This window comes from Liolophura sinensis, chromosome 1 (assembly GCF_032854445.1).
Source record: "Liolophura sinensis isolate JHLJ2023 chromosome 1, CUHK_Ljap_v2, whole genome shotgun sequence".
In the NCBI taxonomy this organism is placed as follows: Eukaryota; Metazoa; Mollusca; class Polyplacophora; order Chitonida; family Chitonidae; genus Liolophura; species Liolophura sinensis.
Genome location: NC_088295.1, coordinates 19,872,702 through 19,896,176, shown reverse-complemented (window position 1 = coordinate 19,896,176; position 23,475 = coordinate 19,872,702). Strand labels below are relative to the sequence as shown.

At 37.8% G+C, this 23,475-nt stretch overlaps 2 protein-coding genes across 5 annotated transcripts in view; one reads left to right on the top strand and one right to left on the bottom strand.

Annotated features, from left to right (window-relative positions):
* Window positions 1–3,025: 3,025 nt before the first annotated feature.
* LOC135461291 (BRCA1-associated ATM activator 1-like) lies at window positions 3,026–11,373 on the top strand. The gene is made up of 10 exons (XM_064738308.1): window positions 3,026–3,196; window positions 4,981–5,283; window positions 5,695–6,097; window positions 6,583–6,708; window positions 7,202–7,385; window positions 8,288–8,435; window positions 8,706–8,803; window positions 9,394–9,685; window positions 10,010–10,176; window positions 10,614–11,373. The coding sequence occupies exons 1-10, from the start codon at window positions 3,055–3,057 to the stop codon at window positions 11,358–11,360; spliced, it is 2,610 nt and encodes an 869-aa protein (XP_064594378.1). The 5' UTR covers window positions 3,026–3,054; the 3' UTR covers window positions 11,361–11,373.
* Window positions 11,374–12,349: 976 nt separating this feature from the next.
* The window catches only part of LOC135461290 (WD repeat-containing protein 90-like), a 74,647-nt gene continuing 63,521 nt past the window's right edge, over window positions 12,350–23,475 (bottom strand). For 2 of the 4 annotated variants that reach the window (XM_064738305.1, XM_064738306.1), the window contains exons 39-43: window positions 22,571–22,701; window positions 21,030–21,203; window positions 20,684–20,806; window positions 13,770–13,854; window positions 12,562–12,728 (exon numbers count right to left, since the gene is read on the bottom strand). In XM_064738305.1, the coding sequence (XP_064594375.1) occupies window positions 12,574–12,728; window positions 13,770–13,854; window positions 20,684–20,806; window positions 21,030–21,203; window positions 22,571–22,701 (668 nt within the window). In that variant the 3' untranslated portion in view covers window positions 12,562–12,573. Of the gene's footprint in view, window positions 12,481–12,530; window positions 12,729–13,769; window positions 13,855–20,683; window positions 20,807–21,029; window positions 21,204–22,569; window positions 22,702–23,475 lie in introns of those variants that run through there. The other 2 variants (XM_064738304.1, XM_064738307.1) reach the window with 2 other exon arrangements.

Sequence of the window (23,475 nt, the reverse complement as noted above, 5' to 3'; positions counted from 1 at the left end):
AATACCGCACATATACATGTATTTCATAACGTACACATGTATACATGTATGTGAACCTCCCATTATAGTGTTCATGCACGGGTATGGAGTAACCACGTATTAAATCATCACACGGAGAAAGTAATACGGGATGTATATATATATATATATATATATATATATATATATATATATATATATATATATATATATATATATATATATATATATATATATACTGAGGCGACGTAAATGTGGGAAACAATACCACCACATCACAGGGTTTAATCATGGTAAAAATAAAGACAATAAATAAATAAATAAAAAATAAACCCCAAAAAAACCAAACAACTAAATCCATGACAGTGATATATTAACGTGTACATGGTTATAGCTTTTATAAAAGACCTGGTACCGTAAGGCGGAGAGTAGGCCCCAGAGAGGTGCGATAAGAAAGTCCAAATTTCAAAATCCCGTAAATTTCCGAATCAGAAGTATAAAAATTGGTCGAAGCACTCATGAAAGTTAGAATGCCATGCCAAAGAGATGGTTGCTTAGACAAAAACCCAATTTTTCGTTCAGACGAGACACTGTCTTTTTAATTTACAGTACGAAGATCAACGTTAACCAGAAAAATATCTTTACTGAAACCTTCATGTGTGTATTTCTACTTGCTGCCAAAGTTTCCTTTTGGTTAACGTTTATTTCATATGTAAGACATAAACTTTATAATGTAATGAATTTTAGAAAGTTTAAACTTTGTATTTCTGCAATAATCTATCAATCATCCTCCACAGTACTGTGGACTAACGAAGTCAATGCTGAGAAAAGGTTTCATAACGGGGAAGAGTTTGAATCTTTGTGACTCCTTTTTTTTTCTTCTTTCTTTGGAAACATACTTTTGTGTCAGTAAAGACATAGGCCGTCTTGCATTAAAGAAACGTTATCATGAATTAGAATGGATAGGCTATGGTATTACATAACATTTGGCTACAGCGACATCATACGTGAATCCTGGTTGAGAGTACATGTGGTACACTAGCTATCATTAACATTAACATGTTATGCGTAGAGGAAGTATAAGGTTGAAAGTTACATTTGTTATATATCTATTTAACTGACTGGTGCATAGCTGCATGTTCAAGAATCTTTCAGGAGATTACATTTGTAGTGCAGTGATTTTCATAACTGTACAGTGTCTAATGCAAAAAAATATTTCAGTGTGACTGGAGCCGGGTACAATTTTTTCGATTTTATGACCTGTACGTCGCTCAGTGCATGTTTTGGAGCTTTATAAGCCGCATGCTTGCCATATAACAGGACAAGACGAGTAAAACAGAACTGAAAAAAGAAGTGCATGTAGCTTTACGAGTGTGTCAGGAGCTGTCACTCACAGCTAGAGTCAGTTTCTCTACGCAAAAATATGTCCAATGAACGAAGGTGTTCAGAATGACGGGAATAGGAAAGCGGAGAGAATTCTTAAGAAACGGCTGCCACAAACCAAAAAGCTTTTATTAGTCTGAAGCGCGGGTTTCGATGTGCCGCTGAGAGCTAGCGAGGGTGACGCCTAAAACAACTGAGTCAGCCTATAGGGTCCCTCAAGTGAAAGTGTATCACAAATGATCACCCTATAGTTTAAACCTTCTATATTGATTTACTTCTAGTGATATAAGTATTTACCAATGCATGTTCACGTATACAATTTAATACCAGTACGCGATCTGTCGATTATTTTCAGAATGAGCAGAACCATATCTCAAACAATAAACAAATATACCCACCAAAGAAGGAGCAATTTTATAGGTGGCATACGCCTCGTGCAGTGTGAGAAGCATAAACTTTGTGTCCGAAATCATAAATTATAGGCTTAAAGATCATTTTGAAGTTTATCCAGCGTATCTCTCTAAGTTCTGGGCTTGATATATTTCTCAACAATAAAAGAAAAGACCACGCTAGACCAAATGTATGTATGTAGCGATAAAGTGTCCTAAATAAAGTTTAAAAAGCATAACTTTTTACATTTGTGATGTTGCATACCCATAACCGAGATATCGCATTTCACAGAATGGCAAATAAAATAGCGCACATTAAGAAAATTGAAAGCGCCGCCATGTTATCAATTTTAACCAAATAGGCGCGAGTTATATCTATAACCCAATAATTAAATTCAAGGCTTCTATTTCCGCTGACGTCACCGAGCCCATTTATTTGCCTGTAGCCATACACGCGGGGCCGGTATAATATATACGAGTGACGTGACACAATACATGTATAGTGTTTCCGTTTTCTCTAACATGGCGCCTCCAATGGTCTTTTAAGAATTCTAGATTAAAAATTAATTTTGTAGACATAACAAGCACATTAGAAAAAAAGAAGGTGGACGTGTAGGTTTGTCTCAACCCCGTTTTCTGAAATAACTAAGGTTAATATATATCGTTTAATTGTTGTCTTATGTTTAAATAGGCTCTTCAGACTGGTCTGCGCCATCTTACTGTATCACTTTACACTCAAAAAATAACAGGTTACAAATATAACTGTGACATCAGTCAAAGTGACGACCATGTTAGGTCACTATTTCTACCTACTAATAGTTCTATTTAACTGTGCTTATTATATACGATAAGGATTAATCATTTCATAAATGTAAATGTAATATGGAGCAATACGTCACGGATTCTGTATATTTCTGCCCATGAAGCAAAGGCGTAGTTCACAAATATTACAGAGTAACAGCAGAGAATGATGTGTTTTTACACAGCTTGGTACCGAATTGTGCTCGCCGGAAACGTTGAGCGATCATGTCCCGTTGGGAGTCTAGAGTGATGTTATAACTTTTGATTTATAACAAATTAAATCAAATTTGTCGCAACCAGATTTCCTTCAGGATTCTGATTTTTGCCATGTAATAAAAAAAAGTTGCTAGTCTCCCTCTAATCATCTCTTGACCCCCGTCCCACAAGACCAAAACAATTCCAAGTTGAATACCCGCGGATTACCTCCCTTGACATGATTCTTCTATGTTTATATCGGCGGGTAACATTTCACATGTGAAGGTTTTGTAGCGACAGGTTGAGGATGGAGAAAGCATACCTGGACAAACTTGAGAAGGTGTTATCTCACCTGTCTCATCAGAAGTCTCTACGCCTGGATGACACATGTCTACAGAAACTGTTAGACAACATACGAAATCTCCGTAAGAACACACCTGAAACGAAAAGTAAGACAACAGCAACAAACAACATCTAGCACAACCTAGCAGACTAAAATATTATTCTTGCGGCAAATGAAACCTTTTACATTTAAACGTCTCTGGATTAGACCAGCCGGGATATTCTCTGTTCTAGTCAATGCAAAATAGTGCTCAGGCATTTAGATTTACTGTCCACTTTCAAGTGGACAAATTTAAGGGCACGCTCAAAGTTAGCTCTGTGGGGCTGTAGGACGTATACGTACTATCACAGCCCTGTCTTGTTCCATAAGCCAACCCTGAACACCTCTGTACTTCCCTTGCTGGCTTTAGTATACTATTGCAGGGCACCAAATAATTTGCCTGTCCGTAGTCATAGTCGTTTCAGTTATCAGCTCCAGGTAGGTGTTCCCATGTGTCATCACTAGTAAACCCACATTAGCAAGAAACTATAGTGGAAACTGGATAAATTCCAACCCCAACTGCCATGTTTGAATGCATACTCCTCACAGTGAGGGCAATCATGTATACAGTTACCACTGCCATTATTAGACAAGTTAGACCTTGGCATGCATTCTGGCTAATTGTTTAGGATCAGTCTCACCAGTAATGACCAAGAGTGAACAATAATCAACACTGATCACTAAAAACATTTCTCAAATAAACAAAATTGAAGAAAAGAATACACAAGTATAACTTATGCTAGAAGTGTCAGTAGCTTTTATGGGCTGAGTGAGTGAGTGCTTGAGAATTAACGTCGAACTTAACAATTTTTCAGTCATTCTAAGGAATTTCCTAGAGTGCATGTAATGTGCCTCCTTGTTGCAGGACGGATTTCCACTGCTCTTTTATCTAGTGCTGCTTCACTGAGATGCCTTAACGAAGGTAAGTAAGCCGCCCCGCCCGAGCCATTATACTGATATGGTCAACGAGTCGTTGCACTATCCCCTTCATGCTGGACGCCAAGTGAGGAAGTTACGACTTCCTCTTCTAAGGTCTTAGGTATGACTCTACCCAGGATTGACACTGGATCAACCACTTCCGAAACGGACGCTCTACCAACTGTGCTGTCAGGGCCAGTGTGTATGGGCTGTGAGGAGTATGCATTCAAACATGGCAATTGGAGTTGGAATTTATCCAGTTTCCACTATAGTTTCATGCTTTTGTGGATTTACTAGTGATGACACATGGGAACACCTACCTGGAATTAATAGCTGAGATGACTGTGACTACAGACAGACAAATTATTTGATGCCCAGCAGTAGTGTACTGAAGCCAGCAAGGGAAGTACAGAGGTGTTCCAAGTAAGCTAATGGAACAAGACAGGGCTGTGATAGTATATGTAATCACAGTCTTACAGAGCTAGGTCAAAGTGTTAGCTCAGTCGCCCAACTAAGTTCACTTTGCCTCAAATGACGGTTGTGTTAACTGGCTGGTACAGTAGTTCAGTTAAATTGACTAATAAATAAAGAATATTAAAATAGCCTTTGTAGAGCCTATCAAAGCTCTTGGTAAACCAGCTACTGGTTCTGGCAGTTTTCACAGATTTCTGCTGCTAGCCCTTTACCTTCTTATTGTATAGTGCTAATACCACAGTACACATATTTTTTACTGGACATTACTGAAATGATTTAGGATTTATCTACAATATTAATTAGCTTCTGTTAATCCGTGTACCAAAACCTTTTAAGTGCAGCAATGACATACAAAGACTTTTGCATTTCTTGCAAATCTGTACATTTACAAACTGTAGGATATAGTCATGGTGTAAGTTGTGGCTTTTGTATTATGTAAGTTATAATTATGTGTTTCAGGTAATGATGGCTGCCTCTCAGACATGGACATATTCCAGCGCTTTCTTGATGATGTAGATGTGACACAAGAAGGAGTGGATGAAAGTGTAAAGGTATTTGCAGTCCGCTTGTTTGGGATTATCGGGGAAGATGAGGAGGCTTTTAAACACTTCCTAAGTTCAGGACTCGTGACCAGGTTTTATGGAGGACTGAGCAGCAAACTGATGTGTCAAGACCTTTCTGTTCTAAGTGCTGTGTTTGTTTGTCTAAGAGGCTTGTTAAGCCACAAATTAGGTTTAACCTGGTTCCTTCAGACAGCTAGCGGTGAGTAAATAAATATGTTGATTATTGACTTTGCGATACTTTGTTGCTCACTCTAATTCTTCATTCTTTTTACTTTTGAAAGAGCTACTTTCATTGTGATTTATGCACCTTTTTCATTTGATTTTGGAGACAATACTGGTTGGGTTGGCCAATTTCTGGATTTCACAGAAAGAACAATTTTATCAGTCAACACATAATAATTCTCCTAGAATACTTGTGAAGAATTTGAAAGTTGCAGAATTACAGCATATGTGTCCTAGTTACCCAATATAAATTCAAGTTTCTTCACATTGCTAGAAGGAAAGCACAATTTGAGACTTAGACGTTTCTGCACTATCATAATTTGCTGAAAACCATTGTCACTGAGTTATAACTATTACGTCAATTAATGGTTATGTCATGTGTTTGCAGATTTTTGCCACATTGCATTTGATGTCTTGAAATCTGGAAAGAGCCTGTTCGTAATTTCATCTGCACAGGAATTTATCACAGAGCTGTGGGGCAGAGCAAAGAACTTAGCGTTATCAGAAGAAACTGTCTCAGAATCAAATACAGTACTGAAGCAAATACATCAGGAGCTTTGGACCATGATTGAAGCTCCAGTAAAAGATTCTATAATGATAGCTTCACTTGGGGATGAGTCTAGTGTCTCGCCAGACCAAGGTTGTCTGTCGGCTTTAGAAGTCTTAAAACAGATCTACGAGAGAACGGAAGATGGTTTTCATTTGGAGAGAGAAAAGTTTGATGTCTTGATGAAGTGTCTGTTACACAAGCCATCCAGTGCCATGGTTATTGTAGATATTGTCCAGCAGTGGTAAGTGTGTCCACAAGGATGGTCCATTTAAAGAATTCATGTGTATTACTGTACAAATTATAAAAAACTGTGTTTTTTTGGTGACTGCTGCATGGTGCCTATATGCATATCATGAAAGGGATTGGTTGTTTCCATGTATTTTAATGTTGATAACCTGATGATTTTGTCACACCATTATCAGAACACATTGATTAATGCAATTTTTGTAAGTATTTATTCATTATTATGAATGGGGTTGTCATGCCCTGTAAAGTGCGCCAAACCATTCCAATACAATTTCAAGAGCTTTCTTAGCTTTGTATGGTTGAAGAGTTGGATGAATTTGAAGAATTACAGTGTATACATCCCAGTCACCCAGTGTGAAGTTCAAGTTGCTTCACATTACTACAAGGAAAGCATTTCTTGAATCTTAGAAGTTTGTGCGACTATATACCTGCTTTAGAAACTACCTGCATCAAACATTGCATATATCTGTATTGGTACAGGTATAGCAACACTGAGGGACCAGTTGCTGATGACTTGGAGAAGACCATAATCTCTATTGTACACAGGCTACTGGATGAGAAACGAGTAGACACAGCGCTAACCATGGCACAAACATTTTGTTTCAGGTATCCAAACTGTCAACAAGATCCAGCCATTTCTGTTATTGGCTTTGGATTTAATATAAATCAGAATAGAATCTAAAGTTATTCATCATGTACATTGAATGTCAAATGTTTAAGTTGTCATCTTGAAAATGTCTTTCTGTAAGAAATGTCTGTTCTGATTTAAGCCACATGTACACAAAGTTATTATATCTTTAATTATTCAGTTTTGAGCTTATTTGAAGCACAGCACAAAATAACAGAGGAACCTCTCACCAGTGTGATTCACTCTTGAGTTCAAGTCCATCTCATGCTGACTTCTTCTCGGGTCGCACATGGGCAGGTCTTTCAGCAACCTGTTGATGGCCGTGTTTTTCTTTTCCTCCCACTAATAATGCTGGAAATATTCTTGAGTACAGCATAAAACACCAACAAATAAACAAATCAAAGAGTTATTGCCATGTATATCTCTATATATGTCACTCTATTTTAACTCCGTATCGGATTTCTTGTGTAGGTTTTCACCAGGTAACAGGGAATGGTTACAAGAGTTGTCTCTTCTGCCTATCCAGGGTGTGATGTGTACACAATTGTCTAACTTCCCTCATGGTCAGGTAGTCCTGTCTCACATGCAGGGAAGGAGATCCTTCACACAGGCCCTCTCCGCTGCCATTACATGTGCTGCTCAGGTTGATGACAAGGTAAGCAAACCACCCATTATGGTATGACATTTGTGTAATTTCATTACTACACATTGGTATACTTGAGGGCTTAAAACAGACATTTTTGTTCATTGAACATACCAGTCTGCAGCACTCATACTACCTATGAGTGTCGAGCTTACCTAGTTCTCTTCACTATACATGATATTATCTTCAGCCTTCCTGTATGCTTTATTTTCTGCAAATATTGGCAAATTTTGAAAGTAAAATCTTCTTATCGAAAGGTAATATTTTTAAGCCTCAGTTGATGTACCACGTGGGATCCCCCTTGTTTGCCTGATATTTCTGTATCTTACATGGTATAGGTGAGGTCCATTTTGAGACTCATCAAAATAAGTCTCCCTTGCTTTGCTCTTCATCAGTATAACCCTTAACTGAGGATTTCTGTTGTGAATTCCATGCCTGAATGATTCTGTAGTAACATTTTTATGTATAAGGTATAATGTATAATTGTGTATCTAGGTATAATAACTATTTTTTAATGTCATTGGTGTTTAATGTTGTAGTTAATAATTTTTCCTTCATGTGTCAGCTGTTGGGTTCATGGGTGAAGGAAACTGAACTAAACCATTGCCCTATGCCAGGTGCCTGACAAATATCGTAACTTAAGCAAACGGAATCAGTGCAATCTGGTCTCACTGGTCAGTTACAGTGAACTAACACTAACCTTTTGAGCCAACTCAAAGGCCCCGAAATGCATAATTAGACTACAGCATGAACTAAATTATAGTTGAAGTTTTTTAGCAGTTCTTAATTTTGTCACAAACTGACAAAAGTGATGGTCAACAGCATGTGCATGACAGTGTATGTTATAGTAGAGACATGTGATAAAAACGGCAGATACAGCTAACAGCTGGCATTCTATGTATTCCTGTCCCCAGGCTATGTCTGCAGTCATCTGTGATATTGTGAAGATATTACACAATACTTTAAACAGGTGTTTGTCCAGTCATGCTTTAGTGGTAAAACAGCTTCAGCAGAATACTGTCTTACAGAGGATTGCCTTGGAAACTATCAAGCATTTCATAGGTAAGTATAATAAATATTTCCTACTCTACAACAGTTCTTTATGAAGTCTTGTCTGTATTATAAATGATGTTGACTACTCTAGTTCAGCCAGGTCGGCTCCTCAAGGTTTGGTAATCTGGGAATTGCTTTCACAGAGCATAATGGAATATAAAGCATAAGTGTCAGCATACTGTCACTGAGTGAAACACCATAATATGACATCAATGTCTGAAGTATTCAGTTTGTCATACTTGATGTACACAGAAATATTGCTCTTTCCTTGTATTACAGATAGAAGAAGAGCTAGTGGAATATTTGACTTAAATTTGGTAACACAGATTAGCAAATGTCTTCTAGAAGTCACAGAAGATTCCCAGACACCTGTTCAGGTGAGTGAGCCTAGATGATTTCTAGGAAAAATTTTATATGCATTTGTGATTTCTTTCATTGGCACTCAGCTTTTATGGAAATGATCACAGTGAATGTTGTTCTGTGTCTTCGGAATATTACGTGGATGAAACATTCTTGTGCAGCATATTGGAATGGGAAACCTCTTCATGATGTGACAAAAAATTATGTGAAAAACAATGTCTAAACCTAGTACTGTAGTATTAAGGAAGAAATCACTTGATTGAAACGGGCTGTGCCCGGTTTCCACCCACCATAATGCTGGCCGCCGTCGTATAAGTGATATATTCTTGAGTACGGCGTAAAACACCAATCAAATAAATAAATAAATAACTTGATTGAAAGTTGCATCTTTCAGCAATTATATATACATGAAAATGCTGGCCGCCGTCGTATAAGTGATATATTCTTGGGTACGGCGTAAAACACCAATCAAATAAATAAATAAATAACTTGATTGAAAGTTGCATCTTTCAACAATTATATATACATGAAAAGTTACATTTATGCTTGAATGTGAGAATGTAATAAGTACATGTAGATTACCATTTGTCTTATTTTCTATTTGCAGATACTTATGGTGCTTTTCAGGACCTGGACTTCTTTACTTAACCTGTATTGTGGGCACGAACCAGATGTGAAAGCTCCTGCTGACACAAAAGGGCACAATTTTGCCAGTCACACGAAGGGGGATAACTCTGATGGCAGTTCTTGCGCTAACAGTGGCTGTGATTCCACAAATGTAACCATGGATAGCGTGTTGGACAGCTTGTCATTTTGTGTGGAGAAGAAGATGTGTGACTTACAATGGGAGATTAGAGACACAGCTGTGGAGTTCCTAACTGGATTGATGAACTCAGAAGGTAGATCTTGCACATCTGATCAGAATGTAACTAGGAATAATTAAATAATTATAAACATAATAAGTAAGCAGAGAAACTCATCACGATAACCTCCACAATTTGATTTTTTTTTGTGTTTGATGACCTAATAAAAGTTGAAATATTAAGATCATCAAAATGACTGTCCGGAGCTACTATGGTTTATTTGTCGTTCAATCGTCGTGTATGTTGGTGTTTATCTGTATCCCACCATAATACTGGTCACTGTCGTAGTAGTGAAATACTCTTGAGTACAGCTTAAAACCCCGATCAAACAAATGCATAAATAATCTGTATCTGCTGTAGGAGGGTGTGGTATGGAGCAATGGATCCTGTCCAACAGGTTACACATCAGCCTGTGGCAGTGTGTGAGGGACCAGGAGAGCTATGTCCGAGCCTCCGCACTGAAGTCTGTCAGCCCCATGGTAGAGTCACGCTCTCTCTGGCAGGGTTTACAGCAGCACATTCCTACAGTGAGTAGCAAGACTTTGTGAAAGATCTGCGATTGCAGGATGTAACATTATGGGTTTCTGAAAAGGTGGTCTTTTTAAACACGTACAGCTTGTGGCCAAAGAGGTTACGTTCATTTTGGAGAGTTCTGAAGTTTAGGGTGCGTTTGTGGTCACGTGATAGAGCTTACGGTGTCAGTTCGCTGAAACATTTACTTTTCACAATGAACTTCTGAGGAGGTAGTCAATGGCAAAAGATAACTCATTAAATCATTTTGTTTAGCTCACTTCTGTCAAAGTGAATCTGAGTGCTTATGGGTTGTACCTTGAATTCTCTCTGTGACAAGTAGATAAATGTACATCCTGCTGAAGTATTAATGGGAGTATATAATTCATGATCGTTACATTCTGATGGAAAATAAAAAAAATAGTGTACATTTTGTATATATTTCTTTCCCCAGACCGAGCTTGTGAGGAGGGTGGTGGACATTGTGAGGAATGACTCTGAGGCCTTCCCCCGCAGAGCTGGTGTTGACCTCCTATCTGTGTTATTCAGTCATGTGTCACCGGTCAACCACGGGGTCATACTGACCACATTGCAGCTGGCTGTCACTAAGGACTTTGACTGGGATGTGCAGGTCAAAGCTTTGAATTTCTGGGAGAAATTTGTGGAGCAAGAAATGAAGGGTATGCTGCACAACACGGAGGCTGATGGACATCTGCCAAATTATGCAGCAGGTTTAGGAGGCATTCAGACCGGTCAGAAGCGTAAATCTCCAGATGAAGCATGTGTCGTCCAGTTACTAGAGAAATTCCAGAAAACAGGTGTGTTAACTGTACTTCTGTCAGCGCTTCAGGATTGTGACCAGAGCGTTGGTGAAAAGGCCTGTCAGATCCTGATTGCCATGAAACACACTTTCACAGCTTCACTCAATCAGGCCATAATTGAGAGTACAAAGAAACCTAAGTGTGATCAGGACATCACAGTTGTGGCAGAAACCGGAGGAAATGGTACAAACACTTATGTCTGTGCGCCATCAGTTGAAACTTTTATTTCTATGTTGAATGATCATGACCTACATAAGAAGCTCTCAGTTATTTCTCAAAGTTCTGATGAGTATATGAGAAATCCCATGTCTTTGTTAGAGGACATTCTTAATTCTCTAAGTGATGACCAAAATGAAGACAATATCATAGACTGTTACTGATCTTCCGAATCCACTTATGAAAGTACTGGATCCGCTACTAACTAAGCAGTGGTTAAGCAGCCATGTGTCACACTAAATCAAGGACAACAATAACCATCAGAAATTTTCAATGATCATTTAAAACTATGAACTTTTGCATACAGCAGTAGAATGTCACACAGTTTGTGAAAAATGTATTACACTGTTAAAAAATACATTTGTGCCTTTGAGAATTCGATTAAACTATTTAATGAATACATAAACATTTTTACTGGCACAAAAAGTTTGGTACATGTATCACTATGCATGTAGGTCTAACTAGATAAATATAGAATATGGTATTTTATTGTTTGTGGAACATTACTACAATAAAAATAGCTTGTGATAATGAACCTGCACACAACATGTAATATCTTTTTTAGTTATAGGCTCTCCACGAGAAAAAGAAGTCTGCTGGATATACTTATATGGACGGATGAATTTTGCAGGTTAAATGTCATGTACAAGGAAGTGGTATTCTGACAGTAAGGTTGTTTTCTTGACCTTCTGTATTGTCAAACTTTAATAAGAAACATCTATTTCAACACACCTTCTATAAGTAGGATCTGTACTCAAAGTTATACAAGATGTTTACAATCACTTTTGTCTATATCGTACTCCCTGTCTGTTAATGTTGAGACATTAGAGTAGAGACATCCGGGATAAAGTTCTTGCAAAATCCTCCTTCTCAACTTAGAATTTCCCATCCAGCAAGAGATCTGCCTCAGACAGGTCTTTTTGTTGAGACATGACGGTACTGTAATTCTTCAACCTTTATGCATGTTTGCATGTTTATGCAAGCATATTCTGAAGGCATTATTCCGTGTAGACTGATAAAATTACACTTTTTGTGAAGCCCTGAAACTGGCCAATCCCACTAATGTAGTTCTGACTCAAAGATCAACATCAGAAGGTGCATAAATTGCACTGAAGCTGTTCTTTCATGTGTGAAAAGGTTGAAGAATCGAGGTAGAGACCCCCTACAGGAGAACCTCCTTGACAGGTCTTTTGTTGAGACATCACAGTAGAGACATCCTACAGGAGAACCTCCTAGACAGGTCTTTTCTTGAGACATGACGGTAGAGACATCCTACTGGAGAACCTCCTAGACAGATTTTGATTGACATAATGGTAGACATCCTACAGGGGAACCTCCTAGACAGGTCTTTTGTTGAGACACGACAGTAGAGACATCTTAGACAAGAACCTCCCAGACAAAGATCTCCGAGTGTGCGGCTGTGAAGAGTAGTCTGCCATCAGGGGAAAACTTCACCACCTGCATAGAGTCATTCATCCCAGTGAAGTCCTGGAAACTGCCCTCGTAATAATCCATAAGCTTCACCAGCCGCTCTGTTAACATCAAACACATCAAAAATACATAAAAACACTGTTGAGGAAAACGCTTATCTCAAGTGGTTCAATTTTTAGTAATGATTATTTAAATCAAGCTGTCAGGAAGCAAGTATATTCTACTGAGAGGTCAACAATAAAACCTGGACTAAAATAGCCAGGAGACACTTCAGTTCTCATGGTATCAAATGTGTCAACTTGAGAATACATTTCAGTAACAGATAAAATAATTTGACACTTGAACCAGAGATTCTTAAAGTTACAAATGTTGTAGAACTTTAAGAGTAGATTGAAAGCCTTTGTCACAAGAATCACATCAATAACACTCACTTCAGTGTTAACGTCATGAATATATAGTGAAGGCATTGACTTGCGTTCATAACATCATTTAATTATTAAAAACAGTATCGGAAAATATGTTCTTGATTTATACATTACACAGTAGTTTCACTGTTTTCATTCATCATGCATATCCACCTGGTTCAGCTGCGCAATATATATATAAACCACATGTTTACATTAACAAAGGTTCAACTAATGCGCAATGGGTGTTTGAGAGACAATAATGTGAAAATTCCATTTAAAAGCTGGTTGTTTTCTTCACCAGGATTGGAAATCGGATCTCTTCCGAACTTCATCTCTCTACCATCTGAGCTAATGGAGTATTTCTCTCTGTTCTCTGTTAGTACAAGCACTAGAAAGCCACTCCTGGTATACCTCTCCAAAGAAACACTCATCACCTCTCCCCAGGACACATTCATGCTCACAGAAAAAAAATTTGTGGAATATATATAGTTTTATATGCATGACGTGTTTGATACAAATTTATTAAGGTATACACATGTGGTTTCATATTCAGAAAAATTTGTCCAACTCTAAATGTTAAAACTGGGATTTCATAAAATGAATGCTTCTTGCCAAACAATGAAACCATTGTGAACATTAGTCACCTGCTACAGTTTAGGTCAGCCACAGGTGGTGATTGTTACTGACTGTGCAGCATTATATGTACAGCACTTGACTTTATAATGTATAGCTTACCTTTAGACCCAAGTGCCATGAGGGAGCCAGTAGGGCAAATGTCCAGACAGGTTCCCCAGTGAGTGAGGGCTGCTGTACGCACAACCTTGCAGGGAAAACATGCATATGTCATTGTTATATTTTTCTCTGCTAAAAAGATTGCTGTAGATACACTTAAAGTAGAAGAGAACATAAAAATGATGCCAAAATGAAATGAAAGAGCGTCAAAACTTATTGGCAAATATGATCTTTAATATTTTTGGGGATTTTTTTCAAGAGAAAAGGGTATTTGAAAATATTTTTGTATGGTGAGTATTTGGGACCAACTTCTGGTATTTATTGTTGTTGCATAACAATGTTCTAAATAAGGATGTGATGCTTGTCTAATAAATTTACTTGAATGTAAATTTGTTGTTTTTATCGAAACATGCATTTAACATAAATTATGATAATATTTATTAACATATTAAAAATATAAATATGATCCAAACTGATGTTTAATTGTGTTATATCCGCCTTTATGACGGTATCAAACAAAGACTATCAATACCAAAAGGTGGTCCCAAATACTCGCCATTTAAAAATTATTTTCAAGCGTCCTTTTCTCCTTAAGGAAAAATCAGAAAAAATATTGAAGACCACATTTAGGAATAACTTTTCGCACTCTTTCATCTGAACTTTTTTGTTTTTTTCATGTCATTTTTATGTTTTCTCCACCTTTAATGTTGGTTCAGATAACGACAGTGACATACTGGTGCTATTGTTGACGCAAGTGCTTCACTTTGCATATTTTTCAGTTCCTCTGAACCAGAGCTGTGATAAGCATTGCATTGCTCCATTATACATTAGCTAAAAACCCCTAACAACTCATGGTGGTTGATAAGTTCAGATCATTCCAATGAGACAAAGATCCAAAGCTTAGTGATGTGTACTGCCAAAGCAAGCATAACTACATTCATGATTCTTCTTTTATATAGGACAGACATGCACCTTTTCCTCAAAGGCTCTTGTTACATGTGTATGTTACTTTATAGCCCAGGCCGTAGAATCAACATATTCTTGATAATATTTTATATTTTATAACACAAGACAAGAATGAAAGGCTCAAAATCATAATAAACAAGAGTTCAGGTGAACACAACATACACCCCAACAAATGCATCTGTTTGAAATGTATAAAAGAATACCAGCAGCATTGTGGTGAGTATAATCCTTGAATCTTCACGGGTGTTGATGATAGGTATCTGGTTACCATGACAACCGGGAAAATGGACAAATGTGGGTTGTGTATCTATGTATCCAAATATTAAAATTCTGTGGAAAATTGTTGGAGTTCTAGCCTGGACACGAAATCATATCTATTTATGTAGAATACATAGGGAAATGGCAATCTGGTAACCATGACAACCGCAGAAATGAAAAAATGTGAGTCCCCACACATTGTCATCTGTGTATGTACGCATCCACCAAAAACTAAAACTCTATGCAGAAAAATGTTGGGGTTATAGCCCACACACGAAATCATATCTATTTATGTAGAATACATAGGGAAATGGCAATCTGTTTACCATGACAATAGTAGAAATGGACAAATATGAGTCACGACACATTGTCATCTGTGTATCTATGTATCCACCAAAAATTAAAACTGTATGCAGAAAACACTTGGAGTTACAGCCCAGCCACGAATAAGGACGGGCAGACGGACAAAATCCCTATAACATAATATGATCTGCTGAGGCGTATAAAAACAGTGAATACACACAAATTTATAAATGGACCAGTAATTAAGGCTGACCTAATTACATGCCAAAACAATGGCATGGACTATAAATCATACAGTACAGTCCTAATGTATCCATTATATTTCACAATATCATACACATAGTTTACAACACTGAACAGCTGAAAGCTAATTGTTGATTTGACGCTGCTGTTACCAGAAAATTCCAAAATGTTGGTAGGGTGTCCTAGAGGAATACAAAAGGCTTGTTTTATGTCTTAACTGTCTGGAATTTTTATATGTGGAAAGTTTTTCATGTTTTAATGCCTTTGTCTTACAAGCTAATAAAATGGAACTGAAAAATATTAAATTAGTGTACAGTCTGTCCTGTATATCCCATGTGCTCTGAGGGTTATTTGAATGGACTGCTTGTGTGCTGTCTAAGACAGCACAAAATAGTAAAGATTTGCAAATTTTCTGATAAACCCTTAATGCATCCAGAATTTTGGCAAGTACGAGTTAACTCGTAAGAAGGGATATCCAGAATTTTGGCAGGTACAAGTTAACTCGTAAGAAGGGATATCCAGAATTTTGGCAGGTACGAGTTATCTCGTAAGAAGGGATATCCAGAATTTTGGCAGGTACAGGTTATCTCATAAGAAGGGATATTCAGAATTTTGGCAGGTATGAGTTAACTCGTAAGAAGGGATATCCAGAATTTTGGCAGGTAGGGGTTATCTCGTAAGAAGGGATATCCAGAATTTTGGCAGGTAAGGGTTATCTCGTAAGAAGGGATATCCAGAATTTTGGCAGGTATGAGTTAACTTGTAAGAAGGGATATCCAGAATTTTGGCAGGTACGGGTTATCTCGTAAGAAGGGATATCCAGAATTTTGGCAGGTACGAGTTCACTCGTAGCAAGTCATGACTTGCCAAAAAGCTTTATTAGAGTGTTTGATCTTTATTAAAGGCATAATTTATGCACTATACAGGTTTATGATGAATACAATACACACTCTTCAAAAAAAGAAACGCAAAATGAAATTCAAAAATGATCCTTACAATTTTGTACACAGGTTAACTCAAACAGTTTTGTAGGGTTGTACATTGTTACTGGAATGTTTCAGAAGATCATCCTTGACCAAACGCAACCAAAAATGATTTTGAACGGTTTTATCAATTAGGATTGTTATGATGTGCGTTGATGTCGTGCAGCACGAAGTTCAGGCACAATGATTGTTTGTCACGTGCAAAACATGAGTACAGCATGTGACTATAAAAGACCCAAACGAATCGCACAATTTTATCCAATATCTTTTGCAAGTTCTGTACACGAAAATGGGACGTCTCAACTCTGCCGACCGAAATCAGGCAATTGGACGATTGCAAGCTGGCGAATCAAAGAGTGAGGTGGCAAGGATCTTCAACGTTCATCCCAGCACAATAACTCGGTTGTGGGATCGATTTCGTCAAACAAATTTGACAAATGACCGTCCAAGATCAGGAAGACCTAGAGTCACCACACCTGCCCAAGATCAGTACATCCGGGTAACCCACCTACGTGACCCCCATCGTACCGCCCGGAACACAGCACAAGAACAGTTTGGAGCCTGAAGAGTGTCCGATCAGACAATCAGGAACCGTCTCCGAGAAGTAGGAATACGTGCCAAACATCCAAAAGTTGCCCCCTCCTTGACACGACTACATCGACGTCGACGAGTGAGATGGTGTACCACGGTGCTGCCATGGAACCTGGCAAACTGGAGGTGCATATGGTTTAGCGATGAATCCCGTTATCTCCTCAGGCAACGTGATGGTAGAGACCGTGTCTACAGACGACGTCATGAACGTTTTGCTCCTCACTGCATCAGACAGGTGGACAGATTCGGTGGAGGGAGTGTTATGGTGTGGGGAGCGATCTCATACACCCGCAGATCGGAGCTTGTGCTTGTCCAAGGCAATCTGACGGCCAATCGATACATCGACCAGATTCTCCGCCCGCACGTCCTTCGCCTTGTTGACCTTCAACGGCAGCTCTTCCAACAGGACAACGCCAGGCCCCACACAGCATGTGCCACCATGGACTACCTGGCCAATAACAACATCAATACCCTTCCCTGGCCCTCCAAATCCCCGGATCTAAACCCAACCGAACACCTTTGGGATCAGATCGATAGACGGGTGCGTCGCCGTCGTATTCCACCACAGAATCTTCAACAGTTGTTCCATATGCTGCAGGAGGAATGGAGAAGGATTCCACAACAAAACATCCAACGACTGATTCGATCTGTACCCAGGAGGTGTCGGGCAGTGGTAGCAGCTGGAGGTGGTCTTACGAGGTACTGACTTCAACACCACCTGGTGGACAGCAGTAATGACTGTGATGACTGTTATTCTCACGAAATATGGACAACATAGCAATGCATTGCTCCACAAAATTTCATTCATGTATCTTTGTTTTCCGCTGATCTACACGTCCTTGAATAACATCAAATTTACACTGATATTTGGGTTTTGTGTTTCTTTTTTTGAAGAGTGTACAAAAATCTAAACTGTAAGAGAAAATAATATGTCTTATAAAAGATGTCTGAAACTAATGCCGTGACAGTCGCACAGCTTCTTCATAGCCCAATCATGGCTACAAAAACTATGTGGTGAAATGTGAACAAAACCAAAACAAATATATTCTCTGAGGATACTGCTGTCCCTCGGCAACATTATTTACCAACTAAACACAGTAACAGTGACTTCAGCTCCCTGAATGAGAGAAGGCTCACTTATATACCTGGAATTCTTATAGCTAAGTAATATGTCAGCAACTGATCAGATCTATCAACAACGGACATCCCTGGATAATATCTGAAGATCTCACGGTGATTCATGACATCTGTCATTTCCACCCTATGCATGCTACTGATACACAGGGCATCTCGCTTATCCTTCCATTTACATACAACTGCAGACTCTGAACGCTTCCACAAATGTTTACCTTTTCCAAGCTTCTTTCCTACAACCTCTCGAGGACTTCCAACTCGTCAAAAAAACTGTCCTACTCTAAAATATTTATTAGTCTTTTGATAGAATTTCTTTTACTTTTCTCCTAATGTTAACATCATTAAAATCTCTATCTTTTTCATTAGCCAGAATAAAAGAAAAAATTTCCCTACCACACTACCCTATTTTACCCTCAATAATTACTTTCTTAAAAATAACGTTACATAAGTAAAAAATTCTGGAGTACGGCACTAAAAATCAAATAAACAAAAAAGTAAAAAAATAAGGTACAATGGTGACAAAGTCTTGAAGTTTCAGAGCATTTACATGTATGCAAAACTCACTACATGACAAATCAGAATATAGCTGTACATAGAATACACATAACCAATTAAGTCATTTCACGAGTTACAAACTGTAATTAGTGTCATTGTGGTTTACATGTACCGTATGGACAAAACTGGTATGCCTGTATGAGTATGTGCCTATGTATGTAGCACTTTTTCAGACACCACCATTAACATATACATGTACCTTAACATTGGTTCTTAACATTTTAAGTAATTAACACACCTATGGCATTATCGATGGAATACATTTATCTCCTTCGTGTCATTATCCTTTACATGTATGAGACAGCACCACTAACATTTACCATGACACTGAATAAACTGTAATTTGATGCAAATGTCATGGGTATTACATTTCCATAAGCTCCTGATGTAGCCTATCGGTACTTTGTACAGGCAAGCTAAAAAACAGCCAAAAGGTTGACAGTGACAGCAAATTTTGAGTATTGTTTGGTAAAAATACTGGAAATATTGAATTTTTTCAGCAAATATAGGAAAATACAGGAAATGTAGGAACACTCTGAGGCCTGCACCTTACAGAAATTGAATAAGGCAGGTACTAACAAGGCAGGTACTATGTGTGATCCACACATAGCTTTGGGGGTGTGGTTGGGGTGGGGTGGCCAGCAGTCAATGTGTTAAAAAGGTTGCCAATTCATATATAATTGAAAACTGTTTAACACAGTTTAACTTAACACCAATAGGCATGACCACCTCATTTATGCATGATTAATATGGCAACTGCCTGACTGATTCTATGCACATGGAACACAGACTTTGAACTGTGAACTTACAATTTTTAACAAATATCCATATCTATCTACAAAATGACCGCCTACAAAGTTGTTCACTAAATTCCTGATGCCAATACGAAAACATCCTCCAAATTTTAGCTTCCACTGTGGATTTGTATAATGTTTCCAGCTAGGAACATTTTCAAAAAATCCACATATGACCTGATATGTATCTTCATGCAGGTTTCACTCAGGCCAGCTCAATCTCAACAAATGCAGATGTTAATTTACGCATCACGTATATTTTTGAAAACGTTTGTCTGTTTGTAGGTTGGTATGAATGCTATGCAAATTGACAGTTGTCTGCGCAGGAAGCTCAAGTTTCAATCATACCTTCTTTTTGGAGCCTTTTTCAGGTGATTAGTGTATGTTACACTTGAGCCCAATTAATGACATACTTTTGGAATACTACCCTCAACATTTACCATCACCTTAACATCAAAGACATATGGGTTAAAATTTTTAAGCATAACAAGATTTATGCAAATGATCTTTAAACAGCACCTTCTGCGACTATTATAATTTATTACTTCAAATGCAAAATTATGATGATGAAAAATTATTCACTCAGATGATGGCAGCCAGCAATATGGTGCAAAGAAACTGTGCATGACCCACTATCATCTGCAGGCTAATGCTGTTATTCCTTTAACTGTCATTGAAGACTGATGCTCCATGTATCACCTCGGCTATCTGTGTTCTTTGTACAGGCAAGCTAACTAATATTTGGCTACTTATTCTGTTGATAAACACTGAACTTTTTTCAACACTTTCAGAACACCAATGAAAAACGTCTTTGGGACGTAATTCAAATTTAGCGGCTGACCTTATGTTCACTTAAAATACACATTTTGAAAAAGATAAAAGAAAAAATCTTAAATACACCTAAGCATTAAAAAAATATCAAAAAACCTTTTAACACATTAATTCTCCATAAACATGTACATCTTAATACTCATAATACTTATAGTTGAACATGGGGTCAATGACAATTGAAAATTCATGTGGTGATGCCTTGACTTGCTCTCTATTTTCTACGGAGACTGGTCCTAGAAACACTGGTGCATGACAATACCTTTCTCTGTGCCATACTGTAAAAGCTGACTTGTCTCTGCATCCCATAGCCAATGTACACAATGATGTCTGGTTCATCAGTAGAGAACTTTGCCAGACTTGGTGGTAAAGTATTCTGCAGATCCTGAAAACAGATATTATTTATCTGAGTTACTTGTATTACTCTAGGACATATTTATCAAGTCTTTTCCATGCCAATTTTATAATTACACAGTATACATGTATATCCATAATTTACTATGATTGTATAAACATTTTAAAATTTTACTGTTTTTGTAAACCCAAGATTTTCAATGTATCATGTAATAATTAAGATTCCTATCCTCAACCAATGACGGACAACATACCTGGCCAGATTTTAGCTTCACAGATCCTTCAGGTGCATAGGCTGGAGCTGGGAAGGTCAGCCAATCAACAAGCTCACAGAAATCCTTGGACCAGTCAGCTGACCACACACTGACGCGTCTATCAATACTACAGGCCAACCACAGAACAGGAGCTGACACCCCGAATTCTTGTTCCTTTGCAAATGTAGAAAGCAAAATCATTAACATGTGAGCATGACAACACAAGTTTTCACAGCATGCACAGTGAAGCTTAAAGGTGAACTGCAATGATTTAAATTTTGGCAAAAATTGTCATCAAATGACTTCTGATGTTGTACATAGTAAGCTATTTCATGTTCATTAAGTGTTTTCAATACAAATCTTTACACCTGTCAAATGTAATATTGTATGGATACTGTCCATCGGTTATCTCTTTGTATTTAGAACTTTGCTAAGCCAGTGGTGGAGCCCATAAAAAAGAATACAAGAGTTTTTGTGACGTCACTGACAATTAGATGAATCACTCAGTGTCATTTCACTGTCAGATTTGTGTGATTTATTTCTGGCAAAGCTACAAATTGCTTACACATAAGCACACAACAACAGAAAAAATGCTATACAATCATCACCATTTCAGTTTCAGAACAAAAACATGTTAATCCAAATCAGTCGGTCAAACACTGTACCTGTGAAGGACATGTTCTTTGGCGTAAGATTGTTGTAGAGGTCATTTTTAAAACAATTTACAAATTTATTTTCTTCTTGTAATTAGAAATCCTTTTTCTCTTTGAATTTTACATCCGTATCAATCTAGAAAATGTGTTTGTGAATGACAAACACTAAAGCAGCTGCTGCCCCCTAATAGTTCAGTACAGTAGGTATGTTACTTTTAACTTCTGCATGATCCACATCTTCAGATCAATGTTCTTCACAAGTCATTCAGCTCTCAACCTTCACGCAGATAGGTTACATACAAATTTCATGAAATTTGAAATCATGGATTCCTTGGAAACTCGATAATAAGATTTTTAGCACATTCTAGGACTTTTTAATGACCTTGACCTTTGGCCTCAGTAAGCCATGCATGAACCAAATTTCCCAGGTGTATATGTCACACATTATGACAAAATATCATAATCCTTGCAGAATGGAGTAATTCCCAAAACAAAATGCACCTGAGATTGCAGCAAATAAATGCTGACAAAAACTATAAGCAGCTCCTAACTCAGTAGGAGAACAACCTCATATACTCCCCATCAAGTGTTTACTTGTAAATTACTTAAAAACAATTGTATTTCACCCTTAAAAATGCAGAACAAAAGTTTTAATGTAAACTTCGGGAGACTCGATGACGAGCTGCACAGAAGGTTTAAATAACAGTAGAATGCATCGTTTTCTCCTGTCATCTTGCAGTGCCTGTGTACTTCATATATGTTTTATGAGCACACAAACACTGATAATTGTGATGCAATAAAGGAAAGAACAAGTGAATCCACAGCTTTGGACCGTCTTGATACTGGCGGGAAGGAGTTTTACAGGTTTCCCATTGAGGAGGTACAAACCTGTGAGGCCGTGACATCAAAGTTGGTGATATGAGCGCCTTTATGATCTGTGATGACCCTGACCGTAAGGCCTGTGGTTGGACTGCTGACTGCGATTAGACCATCACTTCCTCCTGACAAGATCATACGACCTGACCACACAACAACAACAACAACAGATGAATTCGTCCTAAACATTATTACCATAATGCTCTGCACAAAGCTTAAAACAAACAATGCTAATAAATATACCTTTTTGAGCTTTCTGGTGAGATGGCATCCAAAGTGATTAATTTATACCAGTGACATAAACGGTGTCTTTGTAATAGTAACTGTTTTAAGACTATAGTAAAATATCTTGCTTGTTAGCACTCACTCTGATCTGTGAAGCTCATGACTGTGACAGTCATGAGGACTGACTTTGAGTAAAATCCTCATAATTACCTGAAGTTGGTTGCTCAAAAATGTATCAAAAGTTAATCCAGGCTTAATTCTTATTCACAGTCTTGTCCTAATACAAAACCAATGGGACTCTAGTCCAGACTAAAGTTAATACTGGGCTTAACTGCTCATACATGGCCCTCTACTGTTCTTTACTTTCAGCACTAGGTAACAAAAGTAAAACAATAATACAGCAGTGCAACGATAATGACATGGCCATCAACCTTGATAAGACAAAATGTGTGAGAGCTGGTTCATAGCAGTTGGTTCATGGCAGTGTATTTTTAAGTTGGAGAAGAAACTCCACCTAGAAATTGATCAACAAGAAACTGAAAAAGTTAAGTATACAAAGCTTCTAGGTGTAACAATTGATGATGCATACAGGTTGTCCTGAGAGACACAAAGTGAGAATCAGTGTAAACTTATATCATCCACACTCATACTGTTGCAAAACATCAAACTTAGATCTGATAGCAAGGCAACCA